We start from the raw sequence: 25,907 nt of genomic DNA on the forward strand, positions 1-25,907 counted from the left end.
CATGTTTTGGCAAATCATTTCCTGAAATTCTGTTTTTTAATGATTCATGTCAGAAATCTCCATGTTTCCAAGAAAATTTCATTAGCAGCTTTTTAAAAATCTCTTTCCTTTGACTACTTAGAAAAAGGAAATCTGCGAATACAATGAAATAAAAATCAGTCTCCATCAGCAGTGCCATCTCAACATTTCTAAACCCCTGAGCTTCCGAAACACCACGTTTGTTTTGTACACCTCAGGCAACAATAAGGGACAATATTAGCACGTAAAACACTTCTCCACGTCCATGTTTCGTCTTCCTCTGCGAGCACAATTTCATCCTCGTAACATCACCTCCTCTCTGCATTTATTTATTTCTTCCCCTCGTCCTGCTCTAGACCCAAGCAGGAACCCTGCAGAGTTGACGCTTTGAGTTGAGGACGTCTTCCTGCTGCTGGGAACGGCTTCAGGTTGAACAGGTAACAAAACGAGTGACAACTTCAATTAGCTTCAAGAAGACAATCAAAGCTTCAAACACTGTGTCTCATCTCTGCAGCCGGAGCAGCAGCAGAACCCAGAAAATACATTTCCCACACAGAGTTTTTTTTCCTCTCTCAGTTATTCCTTTCCAACTTTTTTTGTCAGTATGGGTTCTTCCTGCAAGACTTGCAAATACAGTGAAACTGGCAGAAAACGACTAGTTTCACAGCTCTTGAGGGAAAACCGTGCAGCTTTTAGAGTTCACTGGTGGGGTAAGGCTAAAATTTAATACAGTGTGATAATATAAATTGTACGTTCTTAGCCTTATTGTGCATTTTAGTCAGGAAAAGTAGCATTTTGTAGCATTTTTGTCGGATTTTAATCCCTAATATGCAAATTACACATGATAAAACCATGCCATATATTAACACAGAGCTTTAAAACTGAATTATTGTAATTCTTTTGCACAAGTTGTTTATTTTGCACATTTTCAAATGATTAATTTGCGCATTCCATTTCATTTCATGTATTTCAGACATGTCACAGCATCAAAAAAGCAAGAAAGAAAATAAATACACAATTAAAAAACCTATAAAACCCTGAAGAATGAGTACGATGAAGTTTAACTAGTTAACTCCTCCCCGCTACACATCTGTACATCACATAGGAAGTGTTTCTAGTATTTTTTATAATCCCTTTACTACACCTGCTGCTAATTTGACTTGCAACACTTTTTAAAACTACATTTATTGTTCAGCACTAAAACACACAGTCAAGCTCCTCATATGTGTGAATGAAACTGTTTCTGATTGTGATTTCTGATTCTGAATGACACAAAAATTTAAACTTGTTTGGTTTTGTGCATGGCGCCATTTATAATTACTTTGTACATTTAAAAAAATAGTGACTTGGCTTGACTATATTTGCTCTGCGTGTGTCAGTCTGTTAAAACATTTTCTTATTATCAACATAATAAGAACCTTGACATCACCCTTTGCATGTATATTTCTGTGCATTAATCTAGTTCTTTGCACCCTGTATGGAAAGCAGGTGTGTGGGCTGAGAGGTGTCAGCAATAACAAACCTGGCATCAGACAAGACAGGATGTTTTCCTTTCTGTTTTTCACACCAGCGTTGGCGTCCGCAGTGAAAACTACAACCAACAGCGAGACGAGCCACGACTGGAAGGAAGAACCGCTAAAGATCTGCATCGACGATCATTTATGGACGAAGCTGGCCGGCACCAGGCACAAAAAGCTCCAGGCTTCATTTTATTTTCAGTTTCTGCTGCATATAATTGAAAATTTGTTTTGGAAAATGCAAAACCAAAGCTTTGTTTGAATCCTTGAACCCATGAGGTTAGCCCAGTTTTAGGCCAGTGTAACTGATCTGGTTTAACCATCTGAACTAAAAAACTGCTGCAAGGTTTGAAAGTGCTTCAGAGAAGAAAAAAAACTCGCTGATTTTTGGTTGCGACCTGAGATTTTTGGAAATAATTCTGCACATTAACACACAGAATGACAAAACCAGCTGTTGGGTTCATCTTTGAAAAAAATCAAAATTACACAAAGTTCATCAGAGCCAGAAATTATAAAAACAGAAAAAAAATCACAAGATTTTAAAAGTTCAGACAGTCCTGGAACTTAAAATGTTTGATTTTCGGTTTTGTCAGCTTCAAATCTTGATATTCTACAAGCCTATTTTAAAAATTTGGCAAAAATATTAATTTGTAGTAACCATGTTCCGTGAAAAACAAACAATTCTGCAACCTTTATCTCAACTGTGAAGTCATTAGTGACTCAGGTTTGACCAGCAATCAAACAGCAAAAAATATTTTCAGTTGAACTGCAGGAAGTGTTTAGATGAACCAGACAAGAGTAAAATACACTGCCCATTCAAAAAAAAAAAAAAAAAAATGCATTCTAATATTTCATTGAATCGCCTTTAGCTCTGAGAACGACACATATTCACTATAGCATTGTTTCGATAAGCTTCTGCAATGTCACAGCATTTATTTCTGTTCATTTTCTACCAAGATCTTATATTGATAATGGGAGAATGAAAATGATGTCTCATGCTCCCTGAACCACTCATTTTCAATGTGAGCCCCATGAATCCTGGCATCTTCATCTTGGAACATGCTCATGACATCAGAGAAGAAAAACTCCACTGATGGAAAGACCTGATCATTCAGTATATTCAGGTAGTCAGCTGACCTCATTCTTTGGGAACATAATGTTGCTGAACCTGAACAACCCCAGATCATAACCCAAACCTCCACAGACTGGTAGGTACTAACCATGATGAGTGCATCACTTCATCCACCTCTCTTCTTCAGGGTTCCCACTCTTTCCCTGAAATTATTTTCCAGGACTTTTCCAGGACATTTTCAGCCGGTACAGATACATGTTATCATGTCATACGCTAATACATTCCCGTTCCCCTCTTTCTTTGGAAGTGTTCTTTACTAGAGCTGTAACTTGCATTTACCCAGACTGTTTCTATATTTATTACTCAGACATTTGATGTGCAGTCTATGGCTATAATTTATCTATGAAAAATAATTATGACAAATGCATCATAGAATAATGCAAACACACACACAGATTACAGCGTAGCACTTCACTAGCATGACAAACTGGAGTTACAGTGTTCAATTGGGTAATTCCCAACTCAACTTTCTCTTCTCTCTTACTTTCTCTAGTGCAATTCATTTAAAAATATTTGTATAGAGTCGCGCATGACTCTTTAAAGCTGACAAACCCATGTTGCCAACATCAAACGACTTTCTGCAAAACTTGCAGTATGCCCTTTGTATATCTCCTGACACCTCTCCTAGCCAGTCCCTGAACTGGGGGTCTTCCATTCACTCACTTTTGAATTTGGACTGTCTTCCTGACATTGTCACTCACTCCTGTAATAACAGGACAACACACATTTGAAACTGTCTATTACTGCCCATTTTTGTTGTTTAATCAACCTGTCAAGCCCACTGAATTGCATTGATTTGTTTAAAAGTTACAAAATAAATTCAGATTAACTCATTGATAGCTGTAATGCTAATTTAGCCATGTTAAATCATATTCATTTATGCTAACAACAGTGGAAATAAGAAATGCCAGTGGTCAGGGATGAAGCAGCAATTTTAAAACTGAAGGTGTTCTAAGGATAGTGGTAACAATCATATACCCTTTTTCCCCAGTTTCATCTCCCCATCTTGGTTCATCCAGTACCCTTGAAGTCTCGGAAACTGACATATCTCATCTTTCCAATCTGGAACATGTTGGCGTCACTATTACTGCTGCTCCACCACCTTAACCACGGCCGTCCCTATAGCTTTATTATACTTCAAAACAGACGTTTATGAGTTCTCTGTATTTCTAGCCATGGTTGTTCTGTTTCCATAGAGGTGCAGGACTTCATATTGCAGTTAAAAATTAATCTACAGTGAATAAAAGTGAGACAGGAATCGAAAAAAAACTGATATTATCTCACAGTTTACATCAAATCCAGACCCATGTAGCTATGAGAACATCTACAGTTTACATAAAGAGTTAAAAAACAATGCGAAAGACAACAAAGACAATTTGAAAAACTTAAAACAATTCAGATGATCAGTGCATCTATAGTGTCAATACGTCTGTACTGTACCTGTCGGCCATGTCCGATGCTACTTCTCCTCCTCCCTGTTCGGCCGTCAGCGCTGTGACATCCGGCATCCCAACTCTTTCCAGGAAACACAAGTCCGGGTCAGCTCGCATGGCGTTGTAGCGCTCGTATCCTGTCCAAGGACAAACACAGATGGACAGACGCCGTTAAAACACAAAAAAGTGGTTGGGAACCACTGCCTTAAACGACATAGTTCAAACACATGCCACAAGGTCTAGGTCTTCTTTATACATCTGAAAAGAGAAAAAATGCTATTCACTGTTGAGTCAAGCCTTAAATCCCATCCAGTAAACAACTAACGAATACTCTTTAAAACACATTAAGAGAGACGATTATCAACAGATACATCGGGTCCTCTACTTACATTGGAGTTCTGTTTCTACAATCGATCGGCAAAAATGTAAACAAAGCCGTTACATGCATCACAATATCAACGTAACGACATAATGCCATAAGTCGTAAACCGAGGCCCCTCTGTATTGCTAAGTATCTCTAAGTTGACCCCAGTGCTCACCATGTTTGTGGACTCCTATAAGCAGAGACTTGTCAGCGTCTGCGTCCCACCACGTCACTGGAATCTCGATGTAGTCGATGTCGGGCAGCGACACCTCCAGTTTACTGCCAACACAAAGAGATGCAAACAATCAGTCATGTCAGTCGGAGTTGTAAAAACACAACCAGTCTACGAAAAATCTGTCCAACAACATGCTGACAGTATCTAAAGATTATCAGTCTCATAACAGCACCAATCATCTGATCAGACTCCAAAAACGTCCGACATAAAGAACATATTGTCTGCTACGTACCTGGCAGGTATCCCCTCTGCAGCTTGATTCGCAGCTTCACCCAAAACCTCCACCTTTAGGTAGTACAGCATCCGCACCCTCAGCAGCACCCTGAGGAGTGAAAAAAGGAAGGTTGCACCATAAAATAATAGAAATGAACTCCCAAAAAACACCACCTCAATGAGGTCAGAGCTAATTTCAGATGTGAACACATGCAGAGAATTATCTTTCCAACGTATGAGGAACAAATAAGCTGCTATAAACTATATTTTTCCGACTTAGGTGTTTAAATTAAGGCCATACAGCGTAGTTCTGCTTGAGTTAATCACAACAGACTGTAAATCATCCTATTAGTGTTTATTAATGCATGTTTTAACCCTCTGAACTTCAATTTCCATTGACATATTGACATGTAAAAAGTGAATATAGGGATATAAAGGATTAAAAGTGACAAAACGGAGCAAAAAAAGATGGAAGCTGAAGATTAAGTGAAGAATCAACCTTCTGAACCCCAGAAACCTTTAAAATTTTCACCAAAATGATACCATTCATCAAAGCCAAAAACTGTAAAAGCAGAAAGTATCATCAGATTTTCAACTTTAAGACAATCCTTAAACTATCTCTCTGTTGTTTCAAGTAACTTATCCAAATCCAAACTTAAAATCATGATGTCTCAGGTAAAAAATGGCCAAAAATAAACACTTGGAAGTGAACAGATTCTGTAAAAAACTAAAAATTCTGGACTCCTCACCACACTTTTAGAGCTAATCATGAAACAACTCTGACCAACAGTTATGTGACAAAAATTCAGAAACTATTCGGCTGAACTGCAGGTGATGTACAAACAAGTATGGAAACCAAATTTAAGTGGTATGTGTGGTAAGTGTGTCTGTTTTCCCAGTACTGGTAACACCTGGGGCAATTGGAGAAACGTTGCACAATTTTTCTGAAGTAAATAATCAAAAAAAATTCAAATTGCGTCTTTTTTTTCTTGATGATTTTTGGCACTATAACTGCATCAAACTGCGCAGAAGACGTTTCTGAATTCTCTCTACTTCTAGTCATGGTTGTTCTGGTTCCATAGAGGTGCAGGACTTTATATTGCAGTTAAAAAGAGCCCACAGTGAGGGAACACCCAGAAACTGCTTGGGGTTTAGAGGGTTAATTGTTTTCTCTGTTTGTGCTGATGTTTTGTCCTCACTGTGCTGTTGTAAATGAGAAATATCCTTCTGTCAATAGACTTTCTGAGAAGTACAACAACTTAACGCTGCTGCTCTCACCAGGCCACCAAAACTAACAAACAAGGAAACACTTCACACTGTAAATAAATGTCACGTTCAGCTGCATATTCAGGCTGTGCTGCTTAGCTGTAAAAAGTCTATTACTGAATTATATAAAATGGCAAACTGTTGATTGTAGTGTTTATATTAGCTGTTGTTCTGTGGCTCATATGAGACAAACGATCAAACAAGAAGAAGATGAAAAATACCTAAAACATTTATCCATCCTCTCAGGTGACAGAACAGTAAAATAACTAAAGTTGGTGTCGTAGCTGAAATGAACTGACTTGTTGCAGTGCTGTTTGAGGTGTTTCTTGTAGCTCTCGTCCTGCAGAACCACCTCAGGGTTACAGTGGACCAGCCAGTCGGCGTTCTTCACCTCCGGAACGTTCAGCTGGTTCTTCAGCTTCTTCCCTTTCCGGCCACGAGGAACCGGAGCCGATAGGCCTGCGACACAGAAACAGGCAGAAAAGGAGGAATAAATAAGGCTTCGTGGGAATATATTACGTGACATCTGTCGTGGAAGTTCAGCGAGGTCGAGAGAAGATGAGGAGTCAGACAGAGAGGAGTGATTGCAGGTAATGTTTACTGATACCAGGAGAAGTAGAAGTAACAGCAGCACTTCATGCAAGCTATACCAGCATCAGTTCTGAGGATTCTCTCTGATCTTCAGGTATATATTGTAGTTGGGAGAAGGTCAGATTTAGACTACAGACCAATATGGAGACAACTTGTCTGCTTAGTCACGTCAGAATAGACAATATCTAACTTTGACCAGAGCAGAGAGTCTTTGGGATTATGTCAGCTAACAGCTGTAAGGAAATACCTTAGAAAGGGGAAATCCATAGAGTGTATAGAGCTGCCACTGGTGACTTTTTGTCTGTTGACTTTCTTCATAAATTAGACGATTTATCAAACCAGTTTATTCCTCAAAATAACAGAAGGAGCCATTTTGTTTAACCCTCCTGTTAGGCTTGTTTCTCATGAACAACAAAAATATTCCTGGGTCATGTTTAATTATCCAAAAGTGTCAGAAACCAAAAATATCCCAATAACCACGGTTTATATCTCATTGTTAACTCCATTACTAACCGCTTCAATCAATATTTAGTGCAGTGTTCTTTACCTCTCACAGATCATGGTTCAATGAGGATAATTCACTCGTTTTTCATAAAAAAAATGCAAGTTAAAACTTTTTTTTAACGTATATCAGAAAGACCTACATATACAGTAGTTTTACCTGACATTGATTTAGTTTGACCTACAACACATAAGAAGAGTTCAGTTTTATTTAAACAAACTGTATGTGATTACACTACCAGTCAAAAGTTTGGACATACCTTCCCATTCAATGGTTTTTATTGATTTTATTATTTTCTACATTGTAGATTAACACTGAAGATCAACACTTTTATGTCCGGAACATACTTCCATATGTATTCTTCTATAGTTTGATGTCTTCAGTATTAATCTACAATGTTTAAAATAACTAAATAAAAAATATTAAATGAGAAGGTGTGACCAAACTTTTCACTGTAGTGTATATAAAACAGCACAGTACGGGATGTAAACTAACGCTTACATATTGAAGTGCAAAACTGTGGAGTTACAAAGGAAAGTCCAAGATGATAATTAATAAATAAGTAAGTTATCATCATTATCATTATTATTATGTATTTATGTTCAGGATTATTCATAATTATTATTAATTAGTAATTAATTAACAATTATTATTAATATTCCTCTTATTATTATTATTATTATGAAGCAGTCTGATACAATTTCCTACAACACTAGAAGTGGTCTAGATCTGACCAGTGGTTGATTTAAAGATCTATAAATAAACGTCAATACATACACTTAATGCTGACTGAGTGGTAGCTTGTAGGCTAGCAGTGTGAGTAAATGGTGAGATGCTAACCAGAGTGGTTGAGCAGCGCCTGGTCCTGGCCTTCCTTGGTCGGAGCGATCAGGTCCCAGATGAAGCTCTTGATCTTGTCGTCTCCTTTGTAGTGTCTAAGGCAGTAAACCAGCAGAGCTCTGCACAGACGGAGAGGAAGGTTTGCTTATTTATACAGCGTCTGGTTGCCTGTAACACTGACTGTGACTTATGTTAATTTTCTGAATGTCCTCACCTACAGATCACCTCCATGTCTCTCTCTGCCAGGTGCCATTTAAACCGGCCATGGTTCAGGATGTCCTTCCATCGACCCCAACTGGAGAGAAACAAGACGTTTCATGGATTAAATGTGTGTATTTTTTTTAAACTTCAAACCACAGCCAAAACTTTCTCCCTGTCGTATTTTTGTACTTTGGCTGGTTTGTTGTCACACTTGAGCTCGCAGGAAACCAACCCTGTGTACAAAAAGTGTACAGAAGCCGCTCTGTGTTGGAGTAGTAAGATGTCATCACACAAGATTTCTGGCTGTGAGGTGTGAGGAATGTGTGGGTTTGTACTGCTTGGAAAGAGAGTCCATTGAAGTGGGCTTTTAGGGTTTTTTGCATTATGCCTGACTGAAGCAGCTATCGGGTGCCAAGTGATGACCATTTGCATCCAAACATTCAGTATAAAACCTTCACTTTTGGTGTCATTTTGCTGCTCTGAGGTGAGAATGAAATGAAACTGACTCTGTTGCTTTCTGCAAATTGAACTGAAGGGTGTTTATAGCTTTAACGCTCTTATTTCTAGGCATTTTTTTCTTTGCTCCTGTCACATTTTTTCTTCCCATTTCCTGTCCTGCGCCTTTATGGAAACACAACAACCATGACAAGAAGTACAGGTAACTCAGAGATTTTCTTTTGTGCAGTAAGACACAGTTATAATGCCATAAATCATTTTAAAAAGACGTTAAATTTACTAAAATTTCTGCACTGTAGTCCAAATTTTTCCCTGAATTTTTGTCATGATTGTTTCTCACAAATTAATCAATTAAGGCTTCTCAGTTTGCACCAAGACGTGCAGAATTTTTAGTGTTTTACAGAATCTAGTTAGCAAAAATCTCTTGATTTTGGCAATTTTTTAAAATGAGGCATGCAAAATAATGCGCAAATGACAAATTAGCATGATTATAAGTTGTGATTTGGTTCATTTTCTGCCTGTTTTTACAGTTTCTGGCTGATAAATGGAGAAATTTGGCAATTTGAATATATAAAAATATATATAAAAATCCAACAAATCCAAGATTTCACTAGCGGCTCTAACTTTTCTTGACATTTTACATTTTTAATTAGCTTTTATCCTCTCTGTGTTGTGTAAATGCAGCCTGCAGTTTAGTTATGAAGTCCTTGAAGTGTTGTTAGTAGCAGTTGAGTCACTCTTGGCTTTTCACCTGCACAAAAGAGCGCAGAATGTCTAGTTTTTTGACAGAATCTTGTTATTTTTTGCAAATTTTTAAATGAGACGTGGAATAACATGATTTTGCTGAAATGTCACAATTTCAAGCTTATATGTGATTCATTTTCCCGACAGAAAAAACAAAGTGTGGAACTGTAGGGAAGTTCAAATCTGATGATTTCTGCTGTTTGTACTATTTTTTTCTGGTAAATGGTGCATTTTTAACCACGTCGTTTTAGGACACAGAAGGTTAAATTATAACCAGAATTTCTTCTACAAAGTTTCATTCTCACCCGAAGATGAGCAGGTTCTTCTCAACTCTGAAACATTCGGCCCGAAGGTACCGCCGGCTTCGTTCGCCCAGCCGACGGGTCCGACACGGCCGCTCTTCGGAGTCGCTGTCCAGCTCTGAAAACTCCATCAGCTCGTCGTCCTCGAAGGAGTTGTAGTGGCGGGTTTGTTTCCTCACCCGGGGAGTGTCGATCACCAGGGACTCCTGCAACAAAGAGACCAATGTAGTTTGACTGTTTCAAATTTTATCAAAGATTTGGATCACAAAAATTTAAAAACTAGAAGTGTAGTCAGACCATTCTACACAGAGCTATAGAATGGTCAGACCGTTCTATAGCTCTGTATAGAATGGTCTAACTATTCTATACAGAGCCAAAGAATGGTCTGACCATTCTATACAGCACTATAGAATGATCAGATCATTCTACACAGAGCTATAGAATGGTCTGACTATTCTACACAGAGCCATAGAATGGTCAGACCGTTCTATATAGACCTACAGAGCGAGAGAATGGTCTGACCATCCTACATAGAGCTACAGAATGCTCTGATCATTCTACATAGAGCTATAGAGCTATAGAATGGTCTGACCATTTTACACAGAGCTATAGAGCTATAGAATGGTCTGACCATTCTACACAGTGCTAGAGAATGGTCTGACCATGCCAGATTAACTGTAGAGGAAGTAAATGTTCCTCAGTGGTCCGAGTGACTCGACCTACAGATTATCAACATGAATGAACGACAAACCAAAACAAACAGCTGATTAGCAGCATTTTAAATTGCTGTAAACTGGTGATTTTCTACTGAAATGATGACAGCAGACTGGGACCAGAGCAGCTGCAAAGATTCATATGATTTAATATAACTATAATAACCGATTCTTTGAAGGAATATTGCATTGTTTTTGTTCATTTTGTCTTTTTTGGTGATTTTGATCATTTTGTATCTTTTTGTGGTGGTTTTGAACTCTTATGTGGAGATTTTGCATCTTTTGGTTTTCCATTTATATCTTTATGTGGTGATTTTGTGTCTTTTTATGGGGATTTTTAAGCCTTTTGTTTGTGATTTTGCTTTTTTTTCTGCTCATTTTGCATCTTTTTGTTCTTGTATCACATCTTTATGTGGAGATTTTGATCTTTTTGTGTTCATTTTGCATCTTTTTGTGGTGATTTTGCATCTTTTATTGTGATTTTGTGTGTTTATGTAGTGATTTTGAAGCCTTTTGTGGTGATTTTGTGTCTCTATGTGCTCATTTTCCATCTTTGAAGTGATTTTGTGTCTTTTTGTGCATGTTTTGCATCTTTTTATTGTGATTTTGTGTCTTTATGTGGTGATTTTGAAGGAGATCTTGCATCTTTTTGTGCTCTTTTTGCATCTGTGTGGTTATTTTCTGCCTTTAAGTGGTAAATTTGAACCATTTTGTGGTGATTTGGCTTCTTTTTGTGCTCATTTTGCATCTGTATATGGCGATTTTGCATCTTTTTATCCTCACTTTGTGTCTCTTTATGGGGATTTTGTATCTTTATTTGGTGAGTTTGCATCTTTACGGAGTGATTTTGTGTCTTTATGTCGTGATTTTGAACCCTTTTGTGGTGATTTTTCATCACTTTATGGAAATTTAGCATCTTTCTGTGGTGTTCTGTGTCTTTTAATTGCCGATTTTGAGTGTTGGGAGAGATCTGTTTTTAAAGTTTTATCCTCTGGTTGAGGCAAAAAACAAAAAAGAAAGTGCCAACAAAAAACACAAATACAGTTGATTCACTGAGGATTTTAGTAATTAAGGATTCAAGGCATGAGTCATGGTGCACTAACACACACCTACACACAAGGTAAGAAGACAGTAGCAGTGTTTATTGTGCAATCTGCTTCATTCATTAAGGCAGTCCATCTGTTAGGGAGGAAAGAAGAGGAGAGGAAAAGAAAAGAATGGAAAGGAAGGAAAGATAAGGAAAGGAAGGAAAGATAAGGAAAGGAAGGAAAGAAAACGAAAGGAAAGGAGTGCTCACGCACTTAAATCAAATCTGTTTTTTCCTTCTCTGCCTTATAATGCTTCCCATACTATTTTCTACAGCCACTACACTGTTACTATTAGTGCAACATGTATATTTTGCATTTTCATTATGCATCGTCCACCTACCTCATGTACTTAAGGTGCCAAATAATTGGATTTACTGCCAATAACTGTATTTTTGCACAAAATATTGGTACACAGTAAATTTGCAAAAAAAAAAAAATCTCAGCTTCAATTGCGGCCGCCGCTGCTAAAATCCCAGCACCGCTCCTTTAAATTTTTTACTTAATTTTTTAAATCGTCACAAATACACCACCGCCGCATGTCTCCACCTTCACAGCAGTCCTGCACTGTGTCGGGTACTCAGTCGAGTACTAAGGTAAACTACAGATAACTGTGGTGCTCTCAGTATCCACTTTTTTTGTGTGTGGTGGCGGTGCCGCCGCTGCAGGAAAAAAATCCTAGAGGAAACACTGTTATGTGTAAATACTTTGAGTCTGTATTTTCACTCTTTAGATTTTTAACCCTTTTGTGGTAATTTTGCATCTTTCTGTCCTCACTTTGCATCTTTATATGGTGATTTTGAACACCAGTGATGGTTTTGCACGTTTTTGCATCTTTATGTGGTGATTTTCATCGCTTTATGTTCATTTTGCATCTTTTTGTGCACATTTTGTGTCTTTTTATGGCAATTTTGCATCTTTATGCAGTGATTTTGCAGCTTTTTATAGCGATTTTGCATCTTTTTATGCCGATTTTGCGTCATTTTATGGCAATTTTGTGTCTTTGCCACTAATAACTCAGTTTCAGTTGCTTTTCTACACATATCTGTAGATGCGATTTTCTTTCTGTGCTGTTACACTGTTTAAATGAATGTCTATTTCATTTTATGTAAATACTTTGAAAGCTAAGAAAAAAACAAGCTCAAAGTCCTTGTATGTGTTTGTATATCTTTAATGTATGTAGAATAAAGTTATTTTTAAGAAATATTATCATTTTAAGTTCAGATTTGGTTAAATTTTGGGACTTCATGGACCTTCGGAAAGTTAAAAATCCAACAATTCAGAGGATTGAATTTTGCTTTATCTCCTGTTAAATAAACAGTCCCTTCTGTCACTTTCACTGCTTCCATTCCTTTATTACTTTCAGTGTTCTTTTTTTATTCCATTACTTCAGTTTTCCTTTTCTTGGAAGCTCCCTTCTTTCATTTTTTGTTCATTCATCCTCTCTTGCTTTCATATTTACATTCCTTCTTCCATTCGTACCTTCTCTGACTTGGAGTCGATCTCCACCTCAGCGATTTTGGCCCATTTCTGCCAGAAGTTGGGGTCATCCAGAGAAATGTCAGTTCTGTTACCGGAAGAGATGAAGCTGGCCTGAGGAAAGAGAAACAGAGAGACGTAGTGAGAGAAAAAAAAGAGCCCGACTGATTGATGTTAAAACTGGAGGTTTTGTTGGCATTTAATCAAATGTTTGGACTTGAGCTGCCAATCGCACAAATATTTAGCTTCTCTGCATTTGATCTGAGTGCCAAAATATTCAAAGAGTGTTTCCCTCCCTGAAGGAAACAGCATTTGAACCGTTCAACAAAACAAAACAACATTTGGCAAAAAAAAAAATCTGTCTTATTTTAGGCCTTTATTCCGAGTTTTCTGTGATGTTTAACCTTGGCAAACGTCGATCCTTTCCCTTCAGACTGGATGGTGATGGTCTGAGTGCGTCTCTGAAGTATCTGATCAATGTCTTCTTCACAGAACTTGGAGCCTTCGTCCTCTTCGTCCATCAGCGCTCCGTACGCTCCTTTTTTCAACAGATCCTCAACTTCCAGCTTAGAAAGCTGCTGCACCTGTAGCAACACACGAGTTAGAAAAGATGCTGATATTCCACACTCAGCTTCTGAAATGAAAACATACAAGTGAACACAGTGCAACAGCCTCATACAGTCTAATAAGGTCATGGATTTTCTTGAAATAAATCAGAAGTCAGAAACTTCTATCTAAACCATAGAATCTTGCAAAAACTCACAGCTCTACTCCAAATAGTTTCTGAGTTACGAATTTTTGAAAATAGGCCCTCTGTGTTAAATTTGGTTCTTTTAAAGCCTCACCAATTTCTTATTCGACACAGGATTATAGATTTTTAAAATAATAAAAAGAGACTAATGTAGTTTGAATGTTTCAAGTTTTGCTGAGCAGTTGGATCATAAAAATAAGCAAATTGGTGGATTATCCATTTTTATTCCCAATCTTGCCTCCCAGCATGCAAACGATCCACTAAAACAATTCTCACGACACTCTTTTTCCAAAACGAATGGTTGGAAACAGAAACACGGGTGGTGCAGTCAGACCATTCTACACAGAGTTATAGAATGGTCTAACCATTCAACACAGAGCTAGGCAATGGTCTAACAATTCTACATGGTTTTATGAAATAGTCTGACCATTCAATATAGCGGTATAGAACGGTCAGACAATTCTATAGCTTTGAAGAATGGTCTGACCATTATACAAAGAGAAACAGAACAGCAATTTTTATTCTCAATCTTGATTGGTTGGAAACAGAAACACTGGCGGTACAGTCAGGCCATTCTACACAGAGCAATAAAATGGTAGGACCATTCTACATAGAACTACAGTGCTATAGAATGGTCTGTCCATTTTACACAGTGCTAATAGAATGGCCAGACCACTCTGTAGCTCTATGTAGAATGGTCAGACAATTCTGCACTGAGCTACAGAACGGTCTAATCATTCTACATGGAGCTACAGCATGGTCTAATCATTCTACATGGAGCTATAGAATGTTCAGACCATTCTACATGGAGCTTTAGAATGGTCTGACCATTCTACATGGAGCTATAGAAGGGTCTGAATTTATGAAAAGAACACATTTTTGTAGTTTTCAGAATCACATTTGGTGGCTTTTACTTGTCAAATAAATATTTGTATTAGGTTGATTTCAAGGTTTTATATGTCTGGATGGTACCTGTGGAGCTATTTTGTTATTACCGTATTTTCCGCACTATAAGGCGCACTTAAAGACCTTTAATTTTCTCAAAAATCGAAGGTGCGCCTTTTAACCCGGTGTGCCTTATGTGTGCACTGAGTTTCAAAATCTGTAAAAATGTTGTACGAGTTTAGTAAGCACTCCGCTTGATTGACTGTCGGACCATTCCCACCAACACAGGGACGTAATACGTACACTACGTACGCTGGCAGCGATAAACCAATTAGAGAAAATTACGTAAAGCTACGTACAGTACGTACGCTTACCTCCGCCACGCCTCCGGTAGGTAGGTATACTGTACTACCGGTATGCTGCAAAACAACATTTATTTGGCTAAGGACCCCAAAGAGACATGCTTACGAGGCACAATTCAAACTACAGGCCATCAGTTACGCGGTTGTAAATGGGAATAGAGCAGCCGCGAGAGAATTCAAAATCAATGAATCTATGGTTCGGAAATGGAGGAAGCAGGAGAATGAATTGCCAAGTTAAGAAGACAAAACAGAGTTTCCGCGGGAACAAGGTGAGGTGGCCAGAGTTGGAAGACCAACTTGAACTATGGATTCTTGAACAAAAAACAGCCAGGAGAAGCATCTCTACAGTCACCATTCGACTGAAGGCAGTAACGATAGCACAAGACATGAAGATTGAACACTTTCAAGGAGGTCCGTCTTGGTGCTTCCGTTTTATGAAAAGGCGCCATCTCGCCATCTGCGCAAGGACTACCGTGGCACAGCAACTGCCAGCGGATTACAAAGAAAAGCTGACCATCTTCCGCACCTACTGCAGCAACAAGATTACCGACAGAAAGATCCAGCCCAACCACATCACCAACATAGACGAGGTCCCTCTCACTTTTGACATCCCCGTGAACCATACTGTGGAGAAAAAGGGAACCAGCACGGTATCCATATGCACCACGGGGCATGAGAAGTCGGCTTTCACTGTTGGTTGCCACGGTAATGGACAGAAACTACCACCTATGGTCATTTTTAAGAGGAAGACGCTGCCAAAAGAAAAGTTTCCAGCCGGAGTCATCGTTAAGGCCAATCAAAAGGGCTGGATGGACGAGGAGAAAATGAGAGAGGGGCTGAGAGAGGTGTATGTAAAGACACTGGATGGTTTTTTCCATCTGGTCTCTTTTTCGCATCACCATCTCTGTTGATCTGTGACTCAATGCGCGCCCATGTCACCGCTACTGTGAAAAACCAAGTGAAGCAAATGAATTCGGAGCTTGCCATCATTCCGGGAGGATTAACAAAAGAACTCCAACTGCTGGACATTGGTGTAAACAGGGCGTTAGTGAAGTTGTGAGCGTTGTGGGAGCGATGGATGAGAGACGGCGAACACACCTTTACTAAGACTGGAAGGCAGCGCCGGGCGAGTTACGCCACCATATGTGAATGGATTGTGGATGCCTGGGCTAAGGTATCTGCTTTGACGGTCGTCCGAGCTTTCGCGAAAGCCACCATCGTTGCTGAACAGCCACCCGGCAACGAGACTGACTCTGACAATGACGAGAGGGAACCCGGCATGTTTGATGGCGAAATTGCCCAGCTGTTCAATTCAGATACAGAAGACGAGGACTTCAATGGATTTGTGACAAAAGATTGATCAAAAAATAATGTGAGTGTATTTTTAAATACGTAGTAGAATAAAGTTCAACCAAACCACTGTTTTGCTTCCGTTACCTTGTTTTAGCATGCGCTGAATAATACGGTGCGCCTTATGTATGACTTAAGCACAGAAATAGACCCCGTAATTGAGACTGCACCTTACAATCCGGTGCACCTTATGGTGCGGAAAATACGGTAGTTCAGGAAATAAACAGGTTTTGGTCATTGTGTAATTGATGATTCATCTCGCTCTGTGTGTCTGGATGAGGTAACATTTATGTTTATTTCCCGAATTAATGACAAATGATTTTTCGCTTTTATGATTAATTACAGATTTTTAAAATTATTTTAATAACAAAAATAATAATTTATCTATAATCCTGTGGATAATTAGATACTGGCAAACTGATGTCTCACCCCGTTGAGGCTTCCTTTGCGGTTGATGTCTTGGAGAACGGCTTTATCCAGTCCAAGCTTCAGACTGGCCTTGTCGAACATTTCCCTCTCATACGAGTTTCTGGTGATCAGTCTGTAGACTTTCACTGCTTTGCTCTGACCGATCCGGTGGCAGCGAGCCTGGGCCTGCAGGAGAAGACATGAAAACTTAAGAAAATGTTTGTGCGACTTGCCTGCAGTTGGATTTATGAAAGTATTTGAGTGGTATTGAAATTTTTTAAGCATGACATGGAGAAAAGGCAATTTGAATTTAACTGAAATCTGCGAATTTTGCACAATGTTTGCCTCAGCGCTTCTAAAGTGAGTCAAATTCATGGTAATATTATCACAATGTGTTAACAAAATGACGTCAATATTGAAGCAAAACCTTTCTGATGTCCATTTTAAAGGCTAGCAGTGCATCACTACACTGCTTCAAGCCTTAATTAGTTTCAATCACAAAATGTGAAAAGGATTTGACAGAACGATCACAATTACAATCTGAAGCAGCATTTTAAATACATTTTACTGTTACTTTGTTAATATAGACCATTTTATATTTTTTGAAGAAGAAAATTCTATAGTTTCTTTATAGGCTTCGACATCAGGGTTTTGCAAATTGTGCACGACCAGTTTATCCTGCAGTTTAACCTTCTGAATCCCAAAACACACGGGCAGGTCTGAAGCACATGTTATCTCTTTCTTAAAATCCATAAATTGCCCAATTTATCAGAGCCACAAACTGTAAAAACAGGATTTGGAACAGTCAAAAGATCTTTGAACTATGTGGAACATACCATTTGATGAGGAAACCAAACCAAATTTAAGCTTGAAATGCATAATTCATCCAAATCACTTTATTCTGCATGTTAATTTCAACAAATCCCCAAAAACAAACAGTTTGCAAAAACAATTCCATGAAAAACCAAAAATTCTGAGCTCCTCTGCACAACTGGGAAATCACTAATGACTCAGCTGTGACCGACACTTCCGGGAATTTTTCAGCTGAACTGCAGGTAGTGTTTATATAGAGCAGATAAGTGTGGAAACAAATAAAAAATTGAAGAACTTAATGTCAATAGTATGGAGAGTTGCTATTTTTCTAGTGTTGGTAAGAACTGTGAGTTCTTGGAATAATGTTGGACATGTTGATTCCAGGTATTGTCAATTTTTCTAAGAAAGAAATTGAAATTCAAAGAAATTAAAGAAAGATTTTGATTTTTTTTTTAAATATATAATTTATAGCACTAAAACTGTCATTCTGCACATTACACATTTTTAAGTTCTCTCTTTCTAGTCATGGTTTAGCTGACTAATTTTGTTGTTTTTTTGTCTTGTTTGTGTCATTTTGTGCTGTTTCGTGTCTCGTTGGGGTGTTTATATTCCTTGTGGATGTATTGTCTCACCTTTGTTGTTTTGAGACTAATTTTTGTTTCTACAGAAGTATAGAACTTTATATTTCATTGAAAAATTGAGGAAAAATGAGGAACAGGAGCAAAAACGCCCAAAAGCCGCTTGGAGCTTAAAGCATTAACACGTAAAATCACAGCTTTTTTAGATCCTTTAATGATATTTAGTCTTAAAATATCACATATATCATCTACATTAAAACATCCCAATAACTGCTTGGGGCTCAGAGGATTAATTAAAACATTCAGCTGCACAGTTATTCGACTAAATCTAACAAAGCCGGGCCAACAAACAAGACAATAACCATTACATAATGAAAAACAGTGAGATAAAAGAGCCTTGAAGCCTGACGACATGAGGAAACCTGCGTTGCATCAGAGCCGTGATGAAGATTCAGAGACTAGAGGAACTTCATTATTCAAGGCATCCTTTGAAGTGAACATCTAGTCAACTGCTGTAGTCCCAGAAGGCCTCGCCAACGCCATGACGTATTAAAAGACCAAGACAAACGACACTCATGATCTGACAAGACGGATTAATTTCTTTATCGTTTGCAGTTTTTATTGATGCAGTATTTATTAAACCTTCCTAAAAGCTGCTTAAACTTGGTCTAAATCCAGTCGCCAGCGTGTTTCCAAGTGTCCACAGGTGTTTCCAACTCCATTATTTACAATCATACAGCCACCTGTCAGTGGTTTTCTTGTTTTTGTTGTTTTGTCTTTTTTCCTTTCCTCAGTTTAGTCATTTTGTGACTCACTTTTGTTGTTTTTTTGTGTTGTTTTGTGTCTCTTTGGGATAGTTTACTGTCCTTGTGGTTGTATGTTTCACCTTTACCATTTTTGTTGTTTTTTTGTCTTGTTTGTGTTGTTTTGTGTCTTTGGGACAGTTTTTTTTCCCTTGTGATTGCATTATCTCCACTTTGCCATTTTGTGACTCATTTTTATTATTTTTTTGTCTTGTTTGTGTCATTTTGTGTTGTTTGATGTCTCTTTGTGACAGTTTATTCTCCTTGTGGTTGTACTGTCTCCCTATTGTCATTTCGTGTCTCGTTTTTGTTGTTTTTTTTGTACTGTGCTCTTTTGCATTGTTTCATGTCTCTTTTTTGTGTTTTTTTTTGTTCCTTGTGGTTGTATTGTCTCCTCATTGTCATTTTGTGTGATGTTAGGATCGGTTCCTATAGTACATGTTGGGCAACGCGCAACCGGAAGGGTGGTGGGGTATTCGGATCTCAAAATTTATATCCTGATACAACTGTGGTTGTATTGCCTGCCCTTTGTCATTTTTTGTCTCATTTTTGTTGTTTTTTTGTCCTGCTTTTGTCATTTTGTGTTGTTTCTGGTCTCTTTGTGACAGTTTATACTCCTTGTGGTTGTAATGTCTCACCTTTGTAAGTTTTTGTCTCACTTTGTGTCTCGTTTTTCTGCGTTATTTTGGTTCCTTTGTGTCTCATTTTTGTACATATATTTCCCATTTGTACAGCCTCAACAAACTTTTCCACTCTACTCTGTACTTTCAAATCCGCTGGCAGGTTATAAAATCATGTTTTCTTTCTTTAAAAAAAAAACACCAAAATTACATCCTTTATAGGTGTCAAGTTACGAAAACATAAAGAAACTTTTTTGTTCGTTTTTTGACCCACCTGCAGGTCGTTCTGGGGGTTCCAGTCTGAGTCGAAGATGATGCAGGTGTCGGCGGCCGTCAGGTTGATTCCCAGACCTCCAGCTCTGGTGCACAGCAGGAACACGAAGCGATCTGAATCCGGCTTGCAGAACCGGTCGATGGCCGCCTGCCGCAGGTTTCCCCGAACGCGACCATCGATGCGTTCATACGTGTAGCTGCAGAAAACAAACAGAAATTCTGGTAAAAAGGCATTTTTCGGTTCATATCTTGCATCATTTTTTCCATCTTTTGTTGGATTTTCCTTCCTCTCTTGCTGTTATTCGGTTATTTTCTCTCATTTCCCATTAAATCCAACCTTCTGCTTCCCCTCCTTCCCCTGTCCTCACCGTCTCTGTATGAGGTAGTCCTCCAGGATATCCAGACAGCGAACCATCTGGGAAAAGACCAGCACTTTGTGTCCTCCGGCCAGCAGTTTGGGCAGCAGCTTGTCGATCAGCACCAGTTTACCGGCCGCCTGGATCATCGCCTGCAGCTGGAAGTCTGGCGCGTCCGGGCTGTGGCATTTCTTGAAGCTTTCCAGGATCTTCTCTTCGGCTCCTGAAGGACAAATAACGACAGAAAAAGGTTTGTATATTCAGAGCATTTCACACACAGAGACAGTTCAGAGGGATTTAGACACAAAGAGAAAAGCTGTAAAATGGCATTTAAAGCTAAACTATTTTGCAACAACATTTAGGTTTGTGGCCGATATGAACGATATGCAAGAAAGATTATTATTATATATTTATTAACATTTTTATTTGATTTTAGTTGAAATGATAGTTTTTACATTTTTTTTCTGCTAAAAAAATATTAATATCAGTGTCTCTTTCTTGTAAATCACTTGTTAAAACCCATTTTTACAGGCTTGCTTGTAGTTTATTAGTTAATTTTATTGTCTTTTAACCCTCTATTTATTTACTTATTTCAATATTTTACTTATATACTGCAAATTTCCTGAATGTGAGATTAATAAAGGCTTAACTTATATTATTTATTATATGTATTTACTGTTACTACCATTATTATTTTTAGCTTTGTAGGCTTGTTTTTAGTTTACTATTGTTCCAACTCTTTATTTATTTACTTATTTAAGTATTTTATATATACTGTAAATTTTCCCACTGTGGTATTAATAAACACTTTTATGTTTTTACTATAACTATTATTATTAGTTGTAGCTTTGTAGGCTTGCTTGCATTTTATTTTTTTCATTTTATTATCTTTTTACCCTTTATTTATTTGCTTATTTTACTTAAATACTGCAAATGTCCCCACTGTGGGGTTACTAAAGGCTTATTATACCTTATTTATTTTATGTATTTACTAATATTACTATTATTCTTTTTAGCTTTGTAGGCATACTTTTATTTTATTTTACGTGTTTATTTTATTTTATTTTGCCTCGTATGTATTTATTTATTTACATATCTTTTATTTACTTACTGTTACTATATTATTACTATTATTATTTTTATATAGGCTTGTTTCCATTTTTTTGTTTATTTTATTCCCTTTCATCCTTCATTTATTTACTCATTTATTATTATTCAAATTATTATTATTATTATCATCAGTGTTGTAGGCTTGCTTTTATTTTATTTGTTTATTGTATTCTCTTGCTTATGTATTTACTTAAGTACATATTTTTATTTATTTACTGCTGCTATTATTATTATTGCTATTATAGTCTTGTAAGCTTGTTTTTATTTTATTTGTTCATTTTATTTACTTTTACCTTTCATTTATTTACTTAAATATGTTATGCATTTCCTTTCACTATTATTATTATTACTATTATTATTATTATCATAAGCTTTGTAGACTTGCTTTAATTTGTTTATTTTATTCTCTTTTATCCTTCATTTATTTACTCATGTATTACTACCCATAATATTATTATTATGCTTACACTTTGACCCTCTACTTTCTTTTATTCCACTTGTTTTTTTCCTTACTTGGATGTGGCATTTTTTGGTTCTTTTATTCTTTCATCCGGTCGTGTTGCGTTGATTTATTTTGAAAATATTTGACCATGTTCGTCTTCTGTTTACTGTCTAGCCTTCTGTTGTTCAGTGTTTTTCTTTTTTCTTCGTCTGTAAGGCACTTTATAAACTTTGTTTTTAAAAGCTGCCACGAAAATAAAGTTATTATTATTATTATGCGATTATTAATATTATGCGACTCTTACTGCAGTTTTTACCAAACAACCATGTTCTCTTACATCTGGAGAAAATAAGTTTTGCATTTCTGTAGAACCAAAATGCTTCATTTATATAAGGTGTGTTGTGACACATTTGAGCTCCTGCACTTTAAACATTGCACTTGTGTATAATACAATTAGCCCTGGGTGATAAAATGACACGTACTGATTGATTTTATCAAGAGAAATGAGAAAATGCTTGATTGAAAGTTTATATCGGCCACACAGAGCTGAACAAAATGGAGAAGAAGTTACTGCTAATTAACAGAGAAGAATAAAGGAGGGGAGAGAAAAATCTTATCCCATTTATGAGAATATTTACTGCCTTTTTGCTCTCAGTTTTTTTCATCCTTTTTATTAAAAAAGAGAATCATGAGGCTGGTTTTACTATTAAACAAGGACAAAAAGGTGAGCTGAAATGGTGTCTGTCACACCATCACTGATTGAACGTTGGGATTACTGGTGTAAGTAGATGTATCGATCGATTTGTTTTATAGACTTTAGAAATATGCAATTTAAGGTGCAAGTTTGGTTGCATAAACAGCCGTTTACATCTCTGATGACTCAGCTACGACTAACAGCCAATCACGTAGCAGGTTGTTGTTCGGTTGCACTACCAAAAACTGAGAAAATAAGTGCAGAATGAGAGGAAATTGCAGATAAAAAATGACAAGAAAGCTCGTTAGTTTGGCCTTTTTTTGTGTGTTTCTGAAAGTCTGACAGAGATCAGAACTCTGCTGTGCTGGAAAACTGTTCTGACCATGGGTGGGAACACAATAAGTTTGTTGTGTTCCCACCTAGACCGCCTCCACCCTTTGGAGAACACAACATGCCGTCAGTCGCGACCTGCAGGGAGTCAACGATGGAGTGCAACAACAGCCCGACAAACATCCAGACAGCACACCAGTCTGACTTTACAAACATTGTCAGCGTGGTTGAAACCTGCTAAGTTGTCCTGGACATTCAACACAATAAAGTTACTTCCCCGACTATGTTCAGAGTGCCGGCGTAACAGACCAAAGGATACCCAGGTATACTCTGGCCGGGGGTTTAATCTGGCCTGTAATCAGTGAACTACTTTAATTTAAGTTTTAAAAATGCCTAAGTGGGGTAAAACCAGCAGTTCTTTTTCTCCTAGTCGCTAACAAAACATCTGAAATTACACATTTTATTGAGAATTAATCTTCACCTATACCACCCAGCATTGAGCCACGTTCCTTAATAAATAGACTCAATGGTTAAAGGGTTAGATTTCAAGTAAAAACAGGTCATTTTAAAGTTAATAGTAACTGTCAATTATATCGATACATTTTTTCAGCTGTCGCCAAGCCCAAACTGCAAATTTGACAATATTTGGTGTAATTGCTCGGGGCGTTTGACTCAACTTGGACACTTGATTAGACTTACTGCTAATTTGACTTATAACGCTGCTTCTTATTTATCTTTACACAACTAATACCAACCACTAGCAACACTGTAAATCCATATATTACTGTTACGCACTAAGACACCCAGTCAGAGTCCTTGTACGTGAAAGCTTCATTCGTCATTGCTGCTTCTTTCCGTAATGTTTTGTCTTCTTTTTGGTGGAGAACATGTGTTGTGTATTTACAGATCGCTAATAAATCACTCATTATCATTCATGTGTCATAAATAAGTAAATATAGACTACCGTTCAAAGTTTGGGGTCATCCAGACAATTTCATGTTTTCCATGAAAAGTCACACTTTTATTCATGTGCTAATATAACTGCACAAGGGTTTTCTAATCATCCATTTCTAAGTGACCCCAAACTTTTGAACAGTAGTGTATATTAGTTAAAGTTGCCCTGTAATAGCTAAAGTTGATATTATTAGTTAAAGTTCCTCAAAAATGAGTTAAAGATGACCAACACCACTGTTCAAAAGTTTGGGGTCAACCAGACAATTTAATGTTTTCCATGAAAACTCACACTTTTATTCATATGCTAACATAACTGCACAAGGGTTTTCTAATCATCAGTTAGCCTTTCAACATGATTAGCTAACACAATGTAGCATTAGAACACAGGAGTGATGGTTGCTGGAAATGTTCCTCTGTACCCCTATGTAGATACACTATATTGCCAAAAGTATTTGCTCACCCATCCAAATAATCAGAATCAGGTGTTCCAATCACTTCCATGACCACAGGTGTATAAAATCAAGCACCTAGGCATGCAGACTGCTTTTACAAACATTTGTGAAAGCATGGGTCGCTCTCAGGAGCTCAGTGAATTCCAGCGTGGAACTGTGATAGGATGCCACCTGTGCAACAAATCCAGTGACATTTCCTCGCTCCTAAATATTCCACAGTCAACTGTCAGCTGTATTATAAGAAAGTGGAAGTGTGTGGAAACGACAGCAACTCAGCCACCAAGTGGTAGGCCATGTAAACTGACGGAGCGGGGTCAGTGGATGCTGAGGCACATAGTGCCAAGAGGTCGCCAACTTTCTGCAGAGTCAATCGCTACAGACCTTCAAACTTCATGTGGCCTTCAGATTAGCTCAAGAACAGTGCTTCAGCAGAGAGCTTCATGGAATGGGTTTCCATGGCCGAGCAGCTGCATCCAAGCCATACATCACCAAGTGCAATGCAAAGCGTGGGATGCAGTGGTGTAAAGCACGCCGCCACTGGACTCTAGAGCAGTGGAGACACGTTCTCTGGAGTGACGAATCGCGCTTCTCCATCTGGCAATCTGATGGATGAGTCTGGGTTTGGCGGTTGCCAGGAGAACCATACTTGTCGGACTGCATTGTGCCAAGTGTAAAGTTTGGTGGAGGGGGGATTATGGTGTGGGCTTGTTTTTCAGGAGCTGGGCTTGGCCCTTTAGTTCCAGTGAAAGGAACTCTGAATGCTTCAGCATACCAAGACATTTTGGACAATTCCATGCTCCCAACTTTGTGGGAACAGTTTGGAGCTGGCCCCTTCCTCTTCCAACATGACTGTGCACCAGTGCACAAAGCAAGGTCCATAAAGACATGGATGACAGAGTCTGGTGTGGATGAACTTGACTGGCCTGCACAGAGTCCTGACCTCAACCCCATAGAACACCTTTGGGATGAATTAGAGTGGAGACTGAGAACCAGGCCTTCTGGTCCAACATCAGTGTGTGACCTCACAAATGCGCTTCTGGAAGAATGGTCAAAAATTCCCATAAACACACTCCTAAACCTTGTGGACAGCCTTCCCAGAAGAGTTGAAGCTGTTATAGCTGAAAAGGGTGGACAGACGTCATATTGAACCCTATGGATTAGGAATGGGATGTCACTTACATTCATATGCGAGTCAAGGCAGGTGAGCGAATACTTTTGGCAATATAGTGTATTCCATTAAAAATCAGCCGTTTCCAGCTAGAATAGTCACTTACCACATTAACGTCTACACTGGATTTATCATTCATTTAACGTCATCTTGATTGAAAAAATTGCTTTCCTTCAAAAATAAGGACATTTCTATGTGATTCCAAACTTTGGAACGGTAGTGTATGTGTGTGTTAGTGTTTGTCTATAAATCCTGAATGACTTCCTGTTTGTGTCGTCGCTCACCTGTGATCAGGTAGGGGTGGTTGCAGCACTTGCGGAGCTCCATCATGGTGTTGATGAGGTTGGGCATGTTGTGCTGGTTCGCTCCTTTGGACAGGAAGGAGAAGTTCTTCTCTAAGATGGCTCGGTAGTATTTCTTCTGAATGTTGGTGAGCTCCACCTACACAAACACAAGGAATAAATAAT

At 38.1% G+C, this 25,907-nt stretch overlaps 1 protein-coding gene across 4 annotated transcripts in view; it reads right to left on the minus strand.

The window, feature by feature from the left end:
- Positions 1 to 25,907, minus strand: part of chd6 (chromodomain helicase DNA binding protein 6) — a 181,590-nt gene that overhangs the window by 38,412 nt on the left and 117,271 nt on the right. For all 4 annotated transcript variants that reach the window (XM_055010483.1, XM_055010485.1, XM_055010484.1 and 1 more), the window contains exons 17-29: positions 25,725 to 25,881; positions 20,303 to 20,513; positions 19,936 to 20,131; positions 16,869 to 17,033; positions 13,496 to 13,675; positions 13,095 to 13,205; positions 9,818 to 10,020; positions 8,326 to 8,406; positions 8,112 to 8,230; positions 6,478 to 6,637; positions 4,932 to 5,021; positions 4,640 to 4,743; positions 4,108 to 4,237 (exon numbers count right to left, since the gene is read on the minus strand). In XM_055010483.1, coding sequence (XP_054866458.1) covers positions 4,108 to 4,237; positions 4,640 to 4,743; positions 4,932 to 5,021; positions 6,478 to 6,637; positions 8,112 to 8,230; positions 8,326 to 8,406; positions 9,818 to 10,020; positions 13,095 to 13,205; positions 13,496 to 13,675; positions 16,869 to 17,033; positions 19,936 to 20,131; positions 20,303 to 20,513; positions 25,725 to 25,881 — 1,907 coding nt within the window. The remainder of the gene's footprint in view (positions 1 to 4,107; positions 4,238 to 4,639; positions 4,744 to 4,931; positions 5,022 to 6,477; positions 6,638 to 8,111; positions 8,231 to 8,325; positions 8,407 to 9,817; positions 10,021 to 13,094; positions 13,206 to 13,495; positions 13,676 to 16,868; positions 17,034 to 19,935; positions 20,132 to 20,302; positions 20,514 to 25,724; positions 25,882 to 25,907) is intronic.

Source organism: Amphiprion ocellaris, chromosome 5, assembly GCF_022539595.1.
Source record: "Amphiprion ocellaris isolate individual 3 ecotype Okinawa chromosome 5, ASM2253959v1, whole genome shotgun sequence".
In the NCBI taxonomy this organism is placed as follows: domain Eukaryota; kingdom Metazoa; phylum Chordata; class Actinopteri; family Pomacentridae; genus Amphiprion; species Amphiprion ocellaris.